This window comes from Ptychodera flava, assembly GCF_041260155.1.
Source record: "Ptychodera flava strain L36383 chromosome 23 unlocalized genomic scaffold, AS_Pfla_20210202 Scaffold_23__1_contigs__length_28996876_pilon, whole genome shotgun sequence".
Taxonomy (NCBI): Eukaryota; Metazoa; Hemichordata; class Enteropneusta; family Ptychoderidae; genus Ptychodera; species Ptychodera flava.
This window is the reverse complement of record NW_027248277.1, coordinates 26,858,536-26,878,598: the sequence shown is the minus strand read 5'-3', so window position 1 is coordinate 26,878,598 and position 20,063 is coordinate 26,858,536. Positions and strand designations below refer to the sequence as shown.

General features: G+C 40.3%; 1 protein-coding gene across 1 annotated transcript in view; it reads left to right on the top strand.

The window, feature by feature from the left end:
* The window catches only part of LOC139123882 (enolase-phosphatase E1-like), a 52,232-nt gene that overhangs the window by 22,193 nt on the left and 9,976 nt on the right, over positions 1-20,063 (top strand). The window contains exon 4 of the mRNA XM_070690034.1: positions 7,800-8,093. Coding sequence (XP_070546135.1) covers positions 7,800-8,093 — 294 coding nt within the window. The remainder of the gene's footprint in view (positions 1-7,799; positions 8,094-20,063) is intronic.

Sequence of the window (20,063 nt, the reverse complement as noted above, 5' to 3'; positions counted from 1 at the left end):
GTAAACTGTACGAGCCCAGGTGGAAACATGGTGAAATGGAGACGAGGTTCTCACACCAAGGGATCACCGCGGTGGTGATACGGCTTGGGGAGAGGGGGGTCCCGGGGGACAGGGTAGACTGTACGAGCCCAGGTGGAAATGTGGATGGAACAAGACAAGGTTCTTGCACCCAAGGGATCACCGCGGTGGTGATACGGCTTGGGGGAGGGGGTCCCAGGGGACAGGTAAACTGTGCGAGCCCGGGTGGAAACATGGAACGAAGACAAGGTTCTCGCGCCCAAGGGATCACCGTGGTGATGATACGGCTTGGGGGAGGGGGTCCTGGGGGACAGGTACGTAAACTGTGCGAGCCCAGGTGGAAACAACGTACATGTAGGAATGTTAGGTGACAGAACACAAACGTGAAACACGACGAGACATGTAACGTGTGAGTCATAATGCAATGGAATGAGACTGACTTGCAATGACGTATAGGCAGCTGTTAAAAAGTGTTTGAGTGTGCACCCGGTGAGTCCAGATGGCAAAACGCAGACATGAAACTGAGGGGTCCTGGGGGACAGGTAAACTGTACGAGCCCAGGGGGAAACATGATGAAACGGAGACGGGGTTCTCGCACCCAAGGGATCACCGCGGTGGTGATACGGCTTGGGGGGAGGGGGTCCCGGGGGACAGGTAAACTGTGCGAGCCCGGGTGGAAACATGGAATGAAGACGAGGTTCTCGCGCCCAAGGGATCACCGTGGTGATGATACGGCTTGGGGGGAGGGGGTCCTGGGGGACAGGGTAGACTGTACGAGCCCAGGTGGAAACGTGGATGGAACAAGACAAGGTTCTCGCACCCAAGGGATCACCGCGGTGGTGATACGGCTTGGGGGGAGGGGGTCCCGGGGGACAGGTAAACTGTGCGAGCCCGGGTGGAAACATGGAACGAAGACAAGGTTCTCGCGCCCAAGGGATCACCGTGGTGATGATACGGCTTGGGGGGAGGGGGGTCCGGGGGACAGGTAAACTGTGCGAGCCGGGTGGAAACATGGAACGAAGACAAGGTTCTCGCGTCCAAGGGATCACCGTGGTGATGATACGGCTTGGGGGGAGGGGGTCCTGGGGGACAGGTAAACTGTGCGAGCCCAGGTGGAAACAACGTACATGTAGGAACGTTAGGTGACTGAACACAGACGTGAAACACGACGAGACATGTAACGTGTGAGTCATAATGCAATGGAATGAGACTGACTTGCAATGACGTATAGGCAGCTGTTAAAAAGTGTTTGAGTGTGCACCAGTGAGTCCAGATGGCAAAACGCAGACATGAAACACAACAAGACGTAAATGTGTGAGTCTGTTGATGCGGTGAAATAAGGCCGACTTGAAGTGACGACATAGACCGCAGTAGATAAGTGTTTGAGTGTTAACACAGTAAGGAGGCTAGCCGTTGAAAAGCGTGACGCAAATTTTGATGTTCTGATGTACATGTAAGTCGTTAGCAGTTGCTAGACCATCTACCTAAAAGGTGGTCTGGGATTTCCATGTGGAGCAGCAATGAACGGATCAGGCAAAGTGGAACGTCGCTGTTAACTAGGAAAAATGTCTGAGCAAGCCTCTTCAATGGCCTGTTGCTGGTCGAACGAAGTGTGCAGTCCATGACAGTGTTAAATGTCAGTTCTTTCGAAACAGCAATGAAAGGCATGATATGAGGAAACTGATGTGTGCATGGTCCTTTGCTTTGAAAATGAAAGTGTTCTGAGAGAAAGCATGTTCCTCCAGTCACACTGATGTGAACTGTACAATCCACAAAGTCAACGTGCTGATGTAATGCCATGATGCGGTTCGTGGTAAGGTATCCATGGGTCTGCTGACCGAAATGTTTTATGGACAGAGAGTTTGCTAATACGTAGACGTCGGGCTAAACAGACTCCATGATACAGTTCAGGCACTGGCTTATTGCAGGGGCCCTGGTACAAAATGCCCGATGGGTTACAGACGCTAGCAAATGTTTTTGTTTTCGTATGTTTTCGCAGGGATGCTTGTGAGATTGCCGACAAGTGCAGCTGCAGGATTCGGCTTCCTGGGAGTGGCACAGTAGTTTGAAACAGTGCATCTAAAATGGAAGGAAAAAGAAATGTGAAAGACATCGCTAAGCTGTATGAAGAGCAAATTGCGTGGGGCCGCATTTAAGGCCAGACTGCGCAATACATGCAAAGCTGGGAAAACGCTTGTGCAGGATGGCCAAATCAACATGCTAAAAAAGGGGGGCACGATAATGCATGCAAAACGAAGAGAGCCAGGTAACATGAGCTGCAAACGGGTAAATAAACGAGTGACAAGTAGGCGAATGCTAGCAAAACTGAACTCCTAAAAAGTAGTAATTTCAACGCAAAAGGTAAGTCATGGCCTTATCGTAGCATGAAAACAAAAAAGGAGAAGGCAAGATTCATTGCCAAGTCAACCCTAGCAGACAGAACATGCCAACGTGATGGCAAACATCGGTCTGAGAGGCGATATAGGACGACCGGTCGTTCTCGATCTCCAGCTGTAGTTTGTTGGTTCTTTCTTGTGGCACCGCAGCGTAATCCACGGAGAGATCATCGGGTGACATCCAGCAGCTGCGCTTGGTGACACATTAACTGACAGGTGTAACTGGTCTGTAACATTCAATAGGCAGCTGGGAGCTGGTTACGTCCGATTGGTGAGACAACTGTTAAGTAGGCCGCCGATAGGATGCTTTACAGCGAGTTAGCCTTCAGCTTCCGCATATGTATGCTCTGAATTTATTTGCTTGTCTGACTTGATTGTCCGCAAACGCAGGAGTGTCATGTTGATACGCATCTAACTCTTCGCTTAACAGTCTGAAAGTTCATCACGTAGGGGTAGCCTTGAGCTGCCGCATATTTACATGCTCGGAGAAATTGCTAGTCATTGTTGGTTGACCGCGTAAACAGAGTCTTGACTCGAAACTGTACCTTGTTTCGCTTTCACTCAGTCAAACAGGAAATGAGGCCGTGTGTAGATCGTTGTGAACTGCTGGTCGGAAGGACTCGTTGGTTACATGCTTGAAATCATGCAGATGTTACTTAAATGGTCGCCTGTGATCTTTGTTCGACATAAAAGTTGAGTGACGCTGTGGCAACTTGACACCATGGGCGCCGCCATCTTTGGTCCTAAGAACGAGTTTGTTTTGACGTCACAGGGTCAAGGTCCGTTGTTTTTCCCTTTGCAGCTAGCTGTCCTATGACGGGCTACGCACGACTAATTACTGTTCTGAATCGGAAACTGATACAGTCGTCGGTCAGTCAACTGATCCTCTTGTCGATTCTTGCTGAACATTGGTGTAGCGTGATACGATGTACATGATAGGAACTGATGACATCAGGTTTGATGAGGTTTCTGGGCCCGCCACCAAAACAGGCAGGTCGACCGAGCAGTGGAGTCAATGTGGTCACTATGACCGTCGTTACGTTCGCTTTCTTTTACGGCGTCTGGCTGTTGTGTCCTGTTGATTCGCAGTCATGTAAATAATGCTTATGAAGTTCTTGCGGGGCTGGCGCTGGATGGGTACGATGGGTCGGATTGAGCGGTCGGACAACATAGGCCAGGAAAATGATCTAGCGGTTTATGGCCAAGCAAAGTCAGTTACTCCATGGAGGTAGCTGCATGGTTACTCGTAGTCAGCCTGCAACTTGTCCAACGTACTGACGTCTAGAATGCTAGAAATTGTCGGAAATTAGGCAGAGCAAATTTAAGAGTCCGATGCCTTATGGTTGAACTTGAAGATGTGCCGAAGTCCCACGTCTGTGGATGTGGATGACGATGAGGAGGGGATGACATCGACGTTGATAGAACGTAGGGCGCCGCCATCTTGGATCGTGTTGTTTACGTTCTGGAAGGGAACTTCGGGAAGTGACGTCAGACAGTTCATAGGTGACTTAGTGGCCGCTGGTCGAAGTTGCTGATGCAGGATATTGAATAGCGTGTTGACCAAGTCTGCAGCTGCGTAAACATGGCAGTTGTTACATAACTATCTTCTTAGTAATGTGGGCTGGGGACGCTGCCCGCCGAAATGCTGGCAAAAGGAACCATTGCAGACAACGGAACTTCAGAAGGAGACCTGGTTCCGAACTCGGTTTGAATGCCAGGACCTGAGGCCGATCAGAAGGATTGTGAGTAATACTACGTTAGTACCGCGGACGTGCTCCGTATTCGCAGCTAGAATATCCAACGTGCAGTTGCAGCGGAGCGGGACATGGATCAATGCCGGCCTTGTGTAGGGCTGAGCGCGGGGTCTCGAGGCAGGCTGAGCATTCGGACACTGAGATTTCTTGGCTGTCTTTGGACGTCCTTTGGCTGGCATGGTTGTTCGAAGGAAGGGATCGTAAACGATTCCGGACGTAGAGTAATAGGCTGAGCTGGTATGGCATGAACCCAGCGGCTGAATGAATGAATGAATGAATGAATGGGAGCGATGAGACAAAGGCTTGGTATGTAGTGTCGTGTGCAAACGTGGCTGATTGGCTGGGAAGGAGGATTGATAACAGTCATGGGTAGAAGAGCCGATTGGCTAAGGGGACGACAGTGAAGATGTACGGAAGGCAGATAGCTAGGTGTAATCACAAAACACATCTGTGATAAAACACAGATTCCAATTCATGTAATTTTTGCTGCATCAGACACTCGACCTTGTCTCCTATCTGATGCATAGTCATATTGATACTACATGTTCAAAGGCACATGCATTATTGAGTAATAATCTCAAAGTATCATGTGGAACCAAACTTTCGTTTCGGCTGAAGATAACCTTCCCTATGTGAATCGTCAATTGATTTCTTAGTTATGTAGGGAAAAAAACTTTCGTAAAATCTAAACTCATTAGTTTATGATTACTCAAATCTAAACAAAAGGGGAATAATTAGAAAATTACAATGTGGACTTCTAAATAATCCATTAAAGTATATAAATTGCAGGAATATCAGATGTCATTGTTAAGTAAGTGTACATAGCTCAACAAAGATCATTAACCGGTGTTAGTTGCATGTAAAAGGTTTATCATAGGGCAAAAAAAATCATATGGCACTTACATTGGGTTGTATAAGATGCCACTGTAACATTAAATTGGTCTGTAAAAAATCCTGTTGTTTGTACTCAATATCTACAGTAGAAACCAGTCATTTTATTGTAAGATTAGAATGCCAGATCAAACATCACATTTTGCAAAATACTGGTGTAAACTTTCTATAACTGCATAGCATCTCTACAGAGTTTCTTCAGGGTATGTATAAGAAACCTGAACATGTTGTACAGTACATAGAAAAGGTTCAGATCAAGTATGGACTTGCCCCAATGGAGTCTGTGAGCATATAAGTATCAAAACATATCATAAATTGAAGGACTAACATCTCTCCGGCACATCAGTCATCATTGTGATTCTTGACCCTAGAGATCTGTACAACGTAGATGTTACAACACCACAGGACAAATGTCCAGCATAACAAAACAAAGCATCTCCTAATGATGGAGCTGTAACAATTGAGATACTGGAACTTGGATACAATATTCCATCAAATAAATGGTTTAATCTCTGAAATTCTGGGTGTAATAATAGCAAATGTGTTAAAAAAATAATTCCATTTAGTCACAAATTTGTAGGTCACATTTGGTATACCAATGTGAGGTTATTGTATAAGCTGAATCAGTTCATTTGCATCTCATTTGCATGTATGTATGTATGTATGTATGTATGTATGTATGTATGTATGTATGTATGTATGTATGTATGTATGTATGTATGTATGTATGTATGTATGTATGTATGTAAGTCCGTCTACGTCAAAAACTCCTAAACCATAGCAACTACTGTCTTAGTATTTGGTTTACAGGTGCACTTAGGGTGGAGATGTGAATTTGTTCAAATAAACTTGTCAGTGTCAAAAATATGCAAATGAGGGAATAAACAGAAAAACCATGCAAGTTGCTAAAACTCTGTAACCGTTGGTCAGATTGCGTTGAAACTTGGCTTGCAGGTTCTTTTAGGTATTCTAAATTGTGTTAAAAAATTTGGATGATATTTGCATGTTTCTATTTTTGGGGTAATTTGTTCAATTTATAGTCAAAAATCTTTTTCTCTAAAACCACTCATCTGATTGCTTTGAAAGTTGGTATACTTGTTCCTCAGGATGACCTCAATCAAGTTTTTACAAATTGAATTGAAATTTTTATATTTTTAATTTTGGGGCAATTTTCTGAAGTTTTGTTAATTTTTTTTAATCCAAATACTGCTAATCTGATAGTTTTGATATTTGGTATACAGGTTCTGAAGGTTGATCAAAACCAGTTTTATGAATATCGTGAAGATATCTTGAATTTTGTATTTTTGCTGAATTTTTGGTTATTTAAAAATTCTTTTTCTCTGAAACCGCCAGCCCATTTGCTCTCAAATTTGGGTTGGATGTTTGCAAGGGTGTTACCCTTCTTATTTCTTGAAATTAGGACAAAATTCGAAATATTACTGTTTTAGGGCAATTTTTGTCATTTTTGGTAAAATTTCTTTAAAAAAAATATTTCTTTTTAAAGCCCCTGGAGAGACAGCTTTTGTATTTGGTGTAAAGATGTCCAGGGATGACAATAGTTAGACATGTGGAAGTTATCCTGAAATATACAAATTTGTATTTTTAAGACAATTTTGTCATTTTTGGTTAATTTTATATCAGATTTATGCAAATTGGGTACCGATGATAATTATGCAAATTGAGGGGTTACGGCCCTACTTGGCAGCTCCACATGGTCATTTTCTTGAAGCAGAGATAATGATGTATGATGTGGCCGTATGTAAGGTGGGTACATTAAACTCCTAAAATAAGGCCCTTTTTGTTGGTTTGCTCGCCTAATAGTCTCATATAAATTTATAAGGAGAATTAGCAGTGTGATGGGAATAAATTGCTAATTAGCAAATTTAGTGAACTTTCCTAATCAGTGGGCTATCTCCAGAACCACAGTATCAAATTTGATGAAACATGGATTACATTTGGACTATATTTGTTCTGAATATAAAGTTGTGAATTTTTCTTTAACATTCAATGCTGAGGCAATACAGGCATTTCTGTCACCCTGTATCATAACTCCAACCAGGAGACTCAACTTAGGCTGCGATCAAGCGTCACCATCACCCACACTTTCCATATAGCCACCTACTCCACACATTTTCATGGGGGTCTTTCCTTCAAGTCTGCTCAATTGAACTCAACTTTGGTTATGTAACCATTTTAAGAATGTGGCTACCATTGGCCTGGCAAAATCACTTTTACTTTTGGCTCACTTCAAGGATAGACGTGGTTTTAAAGAGCTACATTGTTGAAGTAGTCTACCCTTTGGATTACAAAGAAATCTCAGCTGATGGGATGACAGTCAATGGTTTTGAAACCATGAGTGTGATTTGAGTAGTTTGAATGTTAGATATTAATGATGTTTATCCATTAGATATTGTGTGATTTGCATGAACATTGTCACTGATATGTGCCTGTCCCAACACTCGTCTTTTGGCTTCCACTTTCCCAATTCAGCCAAGTTCACTGCTTACCTAGTCACCCAGCTCACACAAACAATTTGCTGATTATCCTGCTGCAGGAGCTTGCCTGCACAGAGTGAGTTGGCAAGCTATATCAACACCAACAATAAACAATCAGTCAACAGAAGATTATTTTCTGAATATAATACATTCACCATGTCCCAGTATGAGCAATACAGGTATTGCATCATTAAATTGTTTTACCATTATTATCTGGGTATATTTTTACTTTTCTATGCTGTTAGCATTGGAAGGAAAACAATCTGAACCTGAGCCGGAGAGGGCAATTTTAGAATCTCAGCTAGATGGGGCCAAGAGAGAAAAGGCTGTTTTGGAAGAACGATGTAAGGAACTGACAGAGAAACTAGAGAGTACTGAGAAGGCAATGGTTAGTCAAAGAGTAAAGAACCGTGAGAAGAGAGAGAAAATGCAGTTTCAACTTGAAGAGCAGGAAAGGCTGATCAAGGAACTGCAGAATAAACCTGGTGAATCAGGACAAAAATTGGAACAACCTGACTTGCAAAAAGAAGAAGAGAAAGGTATAGTGTCTTTAACAGTGTATCACCAAGTATATTGAAATATATCAAACTTAACAGCATGCATTACCGGTATAGTAAGGTGGAGCTGCATGTTGCCAGCACGATTTTTTCGATGGCGTATTTCCCATCAAAAACAATGTTAAAACCCCTATAACCCATACATTTTCTAAAAGCTGAATATCTGAATTTTGTTATGCTGCAAATATTTGATGGAATTTGGAAATAGGTATGTTTTGTTGAAAAAAGCCCGTTTTTGGTATTATATCATTCAAATTAATTTAAGTCTAAAAGTTGGCATTGCTTTCTACAACGTAGTATCTCATTCGAAAGTAGAGCTAACGTGGCAAAAAAAGACTCTTTTGCTTTGCGTTATCTCCTTTGGTAAGTGGCGTCCATTGTCTCTAATCACCCGGCCGGTTTCGTCTGTTGCCTTCTGGAAAAGTGATTGGTAATTCATCCTGGAATTTCAATGAAACCTCTGAACCTTCGTCTTTCCATTCAACATAGCATCCATCTGACCCCCTTTTTGCAGCTCCTCACACTTCTCATCCACCACAAAATTATAATGGTACAGTTTTTCAGCAAGATACTTGCATGATACACCCAATAATGCACAGAGCAAGAGACAACATTTCATCATGAATTCCATATCACTCGAGAAACTGGGTAGTGAATTTGCATATTTGATTAGAAGCAAAGCCTCGCTTTCGAATGCGCGGGTGTTGTCAACATGGCAAACCACAGACCTCGCCGCTGACGTAAACACATTTTAAGAAACGGTTTATCGCCATTGAAAAGCCAAAAAGAAAAATGAAATTCACTTTTTATGTGTCAGGATACAATAATTATTCAGTAAACGGAAAAATCTGATACATTTAGCTTCAGTTTTTGAATTTATAACCAATCTCGCAATTAGTCATTCTGTGCAGTTACTATCATACACAGGCCGATCTTCCACGCAAAGGTTAGGGGTCATGGGGGCCTTGAGCCAGAATGATATTTTAGTCACGTAGCTTCGAAAGGTTACAGATACTTCATGCCAAATATGGAAGTTGTACTGCCTTGCAAACGTAAACGACACAGTGTTTTAGATATGGTGACCGGCTCGGGTTGACTCTCTTTCGGGTTTCAGGGCAGCGATGTGCATGCGTCTGGGCACCCTGAAACACTCAAAATTTCAACCCCGACATTTTATTTTGACAAAATGAACATGTAAAACTACTTTGATGACATTAAATTTCCGGATTGTGGTTAAAATCATCATCAAAACTTGCTTTTACGGAGGAAAGGGCGAGGTATGCACACCTACCGGTACTTCGGCTAATGCAACTAACCCGTAGCGCGAGGTGAACAATGGAAACACGCATGCAAGCGTAGGGTGGTATTCTGGCGATGACCTCTGACCCAACTTGATCAATAGGCCTCTACACTGTTTGCTACCCCGAAACCTCGTCCAGGGCTCGAAAATTTTTTTAAAAATTCACTTGCCATAGGGCAAGTGAATTTTCAATTTCACTTGTCCGGAAGAAAAATTCACTTGCCCTGAATTTCAGATGATGTAAGAAGTAAATGTGTATGGTTTTATTCATGTCATTGTAAAGAAACCGTAGCTGTAACTTACTGATAAATTTGTGTCCTTATTCTGTGTATCAAAAATAATATCTTATGTAATGTATACATGCACAGTGTTTCAGCCAGCTTTTGCTAGCATGGGGACACAGTGACCCATAGTAGGTCTTAATGGGGACAAATTAAATTTTTTGGGGGGACATGTAGTGTATTTCAATAAAACAACACCGGTACATTGTCATTGTGTGTCATCATGACCTGGTACCTTGTGTTAAATAGGCAAGTCAGGTAGGTGCACTAAGGGTAAGTATATAATAGGCCACCGGTGTTGTGTCAAATTGTGCCCATGTGAAACTTTCAGTATCATTTAGTTTACTGCTACCACATGGTATGTGCATAAACTGCAGGGTTCCCCTATTAAAGTCACCAAAATGATTAGCCAACTCATTAGCCAAATCAAAAATCTTGTAGCCACTTTGAGCAACTTTTAAACAGTTTATGATCTCAAGTGTAGCAACAGCTTTGGCATTCAGGAGTTCCTAATTTTACAAATCAAGATGTTTTGTACCCGGTATTTTGTTCATGATAGTTTTAACATTAAAGAAATATTTGTTTAGTTTTTATTACATTAATTATCTGTGTTTTTTATGACATTGAAGGGATTGAAATACTTTTTCATTTCTAGTGGTAAACTTTTGCCACAAGAAATAATAAGGTGGCAATTCTAAAAATCAGGTAGCGATGTGAAGTGTATATTACCACAGATACAGAATACTTCTGCAGCATTGAGTCAGTGTTCACAGTATGACAACTTATCATACATATACACTACAAGCTCCTTATGTGGTTTTGTTAGCCACACAAATACAAATTTTCCATGCAGAAGAAAGCATTCGGTAGCATAGTGACAGTGTAGATACAAGTATTGTGTTGTTGTGTCATAGTTGTGATCAAGCAGGCTCAATAGCATCTTCAGCATAAGTATTTTTCTTGAGACAAAAAGGGTCAGGTCAAAATCCTTTAAAACAAGACACAATGATATTGCTCAATTCATTTCCCAAAGTTTCAAAGAGTAATAATAGTTTTAATGATAATGATAACATTGTAGCCTAGGAACATTTTCATTTGATATTTTGATATCATTTAGAAATGTCTGGTGATGTTCACTATTACATCATTAAACTGGACGAATCTGCAGAAATATTAATGTGATGATTTGAAATGGATATGCTTACTGCAACTACTGTTGACAATTTCCCTTTGCCATAACTGTTAATAAAATTTAATTTAAAACTGACAGTCAAGCTAAATGCCATTAAATTGGAAAGCACCAAGAAATTACCTTTATCATAAGATTGTACCTATTAGACCTCCCTAGGTGGTTTCTTTTGAACCATAATTGTGTACTTAAGGGTCTTCATTCATGACATCACATAAGATGACCCAGATTTGACCTTTCAGAAAACCTCAAGTTTTTCTCCTTTTCCCTTGTATTCTGACTCTGTTTGTGAAAGTTTCCTTTGAAATAATGGTTTTTACTATCAAACTGAGTAATTGCAGGCCAAATTTTGATTCAAGCAAAGTAGGTAAAACTTGGACTAAAAAGGACGACCGGTACGCGGGACTCACAGAGGCAAAGCCAGGCCTCAGTGTATTCATCAATTTCATGGTCGTCCATGATGCATGTATTGTAGCACGGTCCGTCCATGAGGGACTGAGAGGGACCGTGATTGCAGTATCGAACAGCAACAATGTTTGCTTCACGTACCAGGGAATTTGTAACTTTGTAGAAAGGAGAGTAAAGTGTTTCAATACATTGTAACTTTGTAGGAAGGAGGGTAAATTGTTTCAACACCTTACAACATTTTATTGTAAGCTGTACGAGTTTTCTGTTGAGGAGGCATCGTGACATGATTTCATGAGAAGAAAAAAAACATAAGATCGTGCAAAGACGTCAATATTTTGCCATTTTGTAACCAAGCAGAACAGAGCTATTTTATCGGCCGGCCATATCGAAAGCGGTACACTCAAAGAACTAGAGAGTGGCAGCGCGTACGTACAGTGGCCTCATTGAAATTCACTTGTCCGTCGGGCTTGGAGAATGTTGTTTTCACTTGCCCGGACTCAAAATTCACTTGTCACGGGCGTCGGGCGGCGAGAATTTTCGAGCCCTGTAGTCGTGGGAACCTAGTCAACTTTGATGGGTTGAATCTCCGCCTTACGAGGCTTGAGCCAAATCTGAACGATATGTAATCAAATTATAAGGTAAAACTCTAATACTAAATGTACACTTAAAATGATTTTATGCATGCTAACGGATAAGACGCAGTGTTTGTTTCAGCACTTTTACGGTCATAGCAAAGATACTAAATCTGAGCCCAAGGAAAAACTCCAGCAGACATGCCTCCAAAAATTCAATTGAAAGGTCGTTTTTGGCTGTAAAGGTAAAAGGTGCAGTTTTGTGGCCCAGCTCTCTCTTTCTGATTAGAAATTGGTGATTTTCGGACGCTGAAAAAATGCACCAACAGTTTTTTAAAGCGTGAGCGCGCTCTTGCAATTCAAAAGAAAATCTCATTAACATACTGGTATGCAAAAGTACGACCCAGTTTCTCGAGTGTTATCCCATGCTAGAACTGCTGGAATTCGAGCTTTCCAAGATTGTCAGTAAGTATATACCTCCATTCTATTCCATATGTAGAACTGCAGCAGAACAGAATACGATGCATCTTATACACCAAACCATTACAAAGTTACTTTGGTGTTATAAAACAAACAATTATTATAGGCAAAGGACGTTAGGCCCATTGATACTCAATACAGCTAGCCCCGTGTTGCGCTTGTGTATCTGTGAAGTTGCATTTCTAAACTATGACAGCAACCACGAAATCATAGATTTGAACACTGGCGTACAGCTAAATTTGGTCTATTTACAGCAGAATATAGTGCCGTAGCCATGGCTTGTCGGGTCACATTTCAATATTATATTAAATATGAATATTGAACAATAAACAAACAATGATAAAAATTGAGAAATTATATGACGGATATGGACATACATATGTAGGTTATTCAAGTAAAATGATAACAATTTGCATTTCCCCATTTGCAGAAGGCCTACGAAGCTACCAGGGAAGACTGTGATGATGTCATTTCTGCAAGACTTTTATGGTCGCCATCACAGTATTTGCCTTTACAATGACATCGTTAATTACTTTTCCTATTTTTGAACTTTTTCTACGTTGTTCTTGAATTCAAGTAAATTATCTTGTGACATACAATATGAAGTACGTGTTGTGTCCGATTTATTGCTTTTTGTACCCATACAACGCTGAACTAGAAAACGCTAGCCAGCTATGGTATAAATGACATTAAAATGTTCGCTCAATAAAGCATACATTTCACTTTGGGTTTTGAAATACTTTAACAAAACAGAAGATAATACAAAAATATTACATCGCTATACATGTATGTGCGTGGCCATGTTCATTACCCTATCTTTCAGACTGTGTATGGCCACTTATACGGCATGTCGACTCCATTTTGCATATTTTTTCCATTTCAACTACCTATCTTTATAGTGTCTCTCAGTTTCTACACACTCTTCGTAAATGTCCTTTCATAGGTTGCAAACATTGCCTCGTTGTGATCACAAAGTGACTACTACCTTATCAAATTAACTCCTTTGGGCTCTGAAACCCTTCGCAACTTTGTTCAACATTCTGAACTCTTTCTTGATCGAGACCTAACCACAATTTCATCGACAAGTTTTGACTTCGAAGTCACACGAAGCATACAGCTTTGCATTGAAATGCGTCATCTCAGAGTTGGACTGCGAGACTGCAATGTTTACCCCAAACCAAATCTCATCCCAACCAATGGCTTCCTTCTTTTCACAACCGGGTCCACATTATATTGTACATGTGCAGAGATTCGTTTTGATTTTGCGTATAGCAATTTTCGGCTCTGTTCAGTAGAATCTTGTCTGACAATTTATCGATGCCTGGTTGGACGGCATTGATGATAGCCGGAGCAAGTGGGCGTTTCAAGGGCCAGTATGTATTCTTTCCCGTCTTTTCATCCTATTGCCATTTACACCAGCTTTGGGTGCCCTTGGGGCAGTTGTCATGACGGGGTTGCTCATAACTATTGGAGTAATGATCAAAAATAGCCCGAGTTTGACTTCTCATCTGTGTGACGTCACCTGAATTAAAATTAAAGGTAATGTCAATGAACGAACGTCACTTTCATGTTTACATGAGTCGATGTACTTTTGACGATGACATAAAAAAACCCATAAAAACTATCAGTTAGATCGCTCGAGGAAAAAACAAACATGATGAAACAATGGTTTCAGTGTTCGACCATAGTAAAATGTTAACCCTGGAAGCTAAGTTGAAAAAAAATTACTTATCTATCTATTCAAAGAATTTGTTTTGGAGAAAGACAGTTCATGAATTTACATGGACTCGCAAACTCATGGCGAGTGTGGTGGTGGTGGTGGTGGTGGCGGTGGAGATAGGGAGTCAGAAGGCAAAGGCAAAGAAGTATTAGTGGCGACAGTAGGCTGGGCAGACGATGTGAAAGTCTGACCAGTATTTGTATGCGATGGAATATAAAGGGAAGGAAATGGATACATTTTAGAATAAAGTGCGGAATGATGTTGATATGGTCGTTGTTGGTAAAAGTATGATTGCGGTGAAAAATTATATGGCAATATTTGCATGGGGTAATGTTTCGGGTATCTGTCCATGCGTTCATTGTTGCTCACAGGTATACTGGGTGCACTGAATGTAGAGGCAGATCTGGCAATAATTTCTTGCAGTGAAACACAAGTGGCGACAGCTTGTTTTTTTGCCAGTTTGCTCGGAAATGAAATTCCACGACAATTTTTTTACTCGGTTCGGCGTAACAGATGATCGTTTTTCTTCCCTGTTGCGCGTGAGTGACGATCGTGACTCAATGATCCCAGGCCATACCTGACTAACTTCTTCAACGTCATCAGGAACACGTCCGCCGTAATGACCACGCAAGAGAGCGATGTCAGCATTTTAATACTAGGACTTGTCTCATGCGACCATTGATGCAATATTTGTCAGGATTACTATTAACAAGAAAAGAGTGGATACGGCTTTCAAAAGTGTTGCATATATCGAATCGGCTGCATTCTGCTTTATTTCAAGTTCTGTCTTGGCAATTTCAAAGCATTTTAAGCTTTCAGTTTTAATTGTGCTAAAGTGGTCAACTCCTTCTTACTTTCGGCATGCATGTCTATTTCGCCGCACATCAAGATATCATCACAAGGGTGGAGGGGCAATTGTGGCCTTGGTATGCCCAGAACGCTGATGACAATTTTGGCATATTTTTCGTGACGTGTCTCGGAACACCTTCGGGTTGTAAGCTTACAGATTTTCCATTTCCTGATACTTCCTAGTCAACTGTTCTACTTCAACGCATTTTAGTTTGACTTCTTCTTTTTTTAGCTCCGCTGTCAGCAACGCGGAGCTTATCAGATAGGTTGATTTTCCGTCATCGTCGTCCGTCGTTGTCGTCGTCCGTTGTCGTACGTCAACAATTGCCTTCTCCTCTGAAACCGCAAGTCCAATTGCTGTGATATTTTATATGCAGTTCACTTGAGGTGACCTCACTTCAATTTGTTCAAATTGTGGTGAAATTTGCATATTTGTATTTTTGGGGCATTTTTCGGTGTTTTTGGTAAAAAATCTTCTCTGAAACTGCTTGTCCGATTGCTTTGAAATTTGATATGCACTTTGCTTAGTTAGACTTCAGTCAGATTTGTTCGAATTGTGGTGAAATTTGCATATTTGTATTTTTAAGGCAATTTTTGTCATTTTTGGTAAAAAAATCTTTAAAAATCTTCTTCTTCAATACTACCGGTCAGATAGCTTTGATATTTGGTACATAGGTCCCTAGGGATAATCTATTTCAGATTTGTTCAAATTGTGCAGAAATATGCAAATTTGCATTTTTAAGGCAATTTTTGGTCAAAAAATGTATTTCTCAAAAAGTACTGGTCTGATAGTTTTGAAATTTGGTATACAGGTTTCTATTGATAAACTAAGTAATATGTATTGAATTTCTGATGAAATCTGTAATTTTGTATTTTTGGGGCAATTTTTGCCATTTTTGGTCAAAAAATGTGTATTTCCAAAATTACTCATCTGATAGCTTTGAAATTTGGTGTACAGGATTCTACAGATGAACTTAATGATATTTGTTGAAATTATCATGAAATCTACAATTTTATAATTTTGGGGCAGTTTTTGCCATTTTTGGTCAAAACGTGTTTCTCAAAAAGCACTGGTCTGATAGCTTTGAAATTTGTATACAGGTTTCTACAGATGAGCTTAGTAATATATATTGAATTTCTGATGAAATCTGTAATTTGTATTTTGGGGCAACTTTTGCCATTTTTGGTCAAAAAATGTGTATTTCCAAAACTACTCATCTGATAGCTTTGAAATTTGGTGTACAGGTCTCTACAGATGAACTAAATGATAGTTATCGAAATTATGATGAAATCTGCAATTTTGTAATTTTGGGGCAATTTTTGCCATTTTTGGTCAAAACATGTGTTTCTCAAAAAGTACTGGTCTGATAGCTTTGAAATTTGGTATACAGGTTTCTAAAGATGAGCTAAGTAATATATATTGAATTTCTGATGAACTAAATGATATTTATTGAAATAATGATGAAATCTGCAATTTTGAATTTTTGGGGCAATTTTTCCCATTTTTGGTCAAAAAATGCGTTTCTCAAAAAGTACTTGTCTAACAGCTTTGAAATTTGGTATACAGGTTTCTATAGATGAACTAAATTTGATCTTTTGAAATTATGAAATCTGCAATTTTTATTTTTGGGGGCAATTGTTGCCATTTTTGATCAAAAAATTTATTCTCAAAAATTACTCATCAGATAGCTTTGGTTGACATGTTCTTAGGGATGATCCTATGTGATACATTCAAAGTATGATGAAATCTTCAATTGTATATTTTTGCAGCTTATTTTAGCCATTTTTTTCTGGCCACTGCATTGAGCTATCAAAGATTTCCACCTTCTTCATCAACATGTGTCAAAAATAGTTATTCTCTATATAAACACAGCGCAGCTATAATTGGCCGCAAGGTGGCTTGTTTTTCTTTGGCTCTATTTGAATGGGACTCAAATATAATTTCCGCTTCTTTTCCACATTGGCATCATTGGCTGCATACTCTGTCTGTAAAACACGTCTCATCCTACCAGTACGTGGAACGTGTGGGAGAGCCTCTGTGTCGGAAATGCGATGCTCCCTCGTCCACCCTGACATTCACAACGGGTGTGTTGCTGCTTCAAAATCGTTGCATGCGACTGAAACTTCGGTCGTCAAACATATCAACCTACGTTCCCTCAGTGTCCTTTAAACTTACACAAAGTAGGTTCAGTCGGCAGAGGTACGGCACTTCGGTCTTCAGCGTATTACAAAATACATTGAAATCCATTAAACACATATAATCCCTGTATCCCATTTCAACTATCCTACATCGGTCTTGATTGTGGTAGCTGTAGTGCACTTTCACGTCAACAAGCTCACTTGATCATTCCTTGGATAACGACATGATGATAGTTATTCAAAGACAGTAAAACCCAGCTTAACACTTGGAACACTTTTCTCTGCAACATGACGGCTCTTATTCCTGCTTCGAATGAATCAATGTCTTGTTGTTTCGTTTAGCTCCTTATTTCCGGACCTCATATAATATATGGACAGCTAGTATGTATTAATTAAAGTTGTTTGTAACCACCCAGGATTTTGAGTTGATTGCAAGCTTTTTTATTTTCCACGGTTTTTCTTTTTCACTTAGAAATATTTAATTTATCAAATACTATAACGTCCATTAAATTGACGAACGGCTGAAAATTCACAATGGGTCGGGCCTGAAAATCACCGCATGTCGCCGTCACATCACGTAACTGCTAGATAGCCACCATGCCTTCCCTTCATAGAGCCACAGCTTTTCAATTGAACTTTTACGTCACTTTAATCATTGCTGTCTTTTTCTGCATATATAGTTATTCAATTTGATTGCTAAGCGTCTTGGCTGACTCATCACAACCCTTTCCTTGCTCAATTTGCCATCGATGCAAAGTGACAACCTTTCAATTGTTAGGTTGTTTTTTTAATTTTACACTGATAAAAAGAACAGCTCTCTATCACAATATTTTTTGTTATGGCCACGAGTACTTTTGGGCAAAACAAGCACAACAGGTCATCATAAGGAAGGGTACCGTGAAAGCGCCTGGTTTTCTTTTAGTCCTAATAGTCCTGTTTCAAAATGACCTACATTAAAAAATTTACAGCTTCGATCCTGATTGGTTAATAAGTAGGTCCGGTCCTCCAGTGTTCACTGCCTCATTATGCAATGTCCCATGTACTTTTGGATGATGCCTGCACGTGGTCGCAGCTCGATCCCAGTATAAGAAAGGTACTCATGCCGAGTATTTGTCATAATATATAGTTAGATTTGACCTTGTTCGAGAGTTCCTTCACTATTTATGGCATTTTATGTGATACTGTGAATTATACATGAATTAAATATTGCCAGGAGAAATTTTGTCCTTTTCCCTGCGGTAGTTGGTTGAAATGAGCTACTGACGCCTGAAACCCTTACGTAAATTTTGTTACGTAATGTCTTGAAGCTCTATTGTTTCCTCTTGTCATTCACAGGCTTAACTGTTGTCGATGCGGCCAATGCCCCCGTCAAATCAAAATGAAAATTAAAAGCGTGAACTTTGTACGTAACCAACAATTGGAAAACAACGAGCCAACATGCCTGTAATGCATAAAGGGACAGGGATAAGTAAAAACATGGAAATTTAACGCATGAAGGTTTGTCGGGCATTTTTCGTTGTAACTTTCGGCCGATCCGTGAACATCACGAATAACGTATTACTTCAGCGGTAGCCAGCAAGCACGTGGGACATTGCATAATGAGGCAGTGAACACTGGAGGACCGGACCTACAAATTTACCAATCAGGGAGCTGTAAACTGAATAATACATAGTAATGAGACCTAACGCATGAGGTCCCACCAATCAGCGTGACGCAAATGGACCTTAAATTACCAGATGAACCAATCACCGATGTTGGTACATATGTCATGGACCTGACTTATGAAACAGGACTAATGAATTAAAAGTTGATCCTCTCTCCATTGTGTCTGTCCACTCTATATGCAGAAATTTAATGTATACATGTTACCTTGATGCCATAGCTGACATCAATCCTATGAGACTTTGTTTCTTTGATGAGAGTGGCTTCACTTTACAAGGAACATATAGAATTTATGGACACTCTCCACGTTATCTTTGTGCAGTGGAAATTCAGAGGTACAATGCTGGTGCAATTTTTACATTGAGTCTGATAATAAGCCCACTCGGTGTTTCACATACAAATGTCATTCGGGGTGCATCCAACACTGACATGTTTCTACAATTTTTCGTCCACAGTTATGGATAACGGTGTCCCAGCACTGTTCGCAGGTGACGTCATTGTAGTTGATAATTGCCCCACACACCATAAAAGAGGAGGAGCAGTTTTGTCAGAGTTTCTGGATGTCTTAGGGATCGAGTACATAACGGTAGTCACTCCTACGTACTCGCCAGACTTTAATGCTGCTGAATTTGCGTTTACTGGTAGATGTTTAAAGAATGTGTTTACGCAACCATTCTATCAACAACTTGCAAGTGAAAACTTGGAATATGCCATACTTCGAGCAGTCATCGGAACAGTGTTTAGCTTTCTTTTGATCAGTGGGATCTCTTACCATATAAACGTTCATTTGTTACTGTAGTTGTTCTCTAAGCTGTGGCGAAATATGTTTTAAGTTTTATTCACATTTGTATACTCAATGAATTTCTCGCTCAGTGTTCCGTTAGTAAAAATAGATAACTGTAATATGTTCTGGCGGTCACTTGTTTTTTATTCTCTTACCACACCAGCTGTAATCTGAAATGTGTCTGCTGCTTAAACGGGAAGTTCACCAAGGATGGTTTTTACATATGTGCTAGCTTTGTGGTCACTTACCCTCAGTGGAAAAGCTATTTTCGCCATTTACCGGGGGTATAACTCGCAAGATTTTTTACAAAAACCGATAGAAATAGTACAGGAAGTTGCCCATGTAATTTGAATCATGGGAAAAAATCGCCAAGCTTGGAGCTTGCATCATGTGATATGGAAGGGACCATTTTCCCATGGGTATGGCACTGTCCACTCACCCATGTTTAAACCAGGCTGTGCGTATATACATAACTTTTGTTTATACTGAGTATTTATTTATTTATTTATTTATTTGCTGCATCCCTTTTAGATCAGGGGCTCACTAAATAAAACATTAGGAGCTGCAA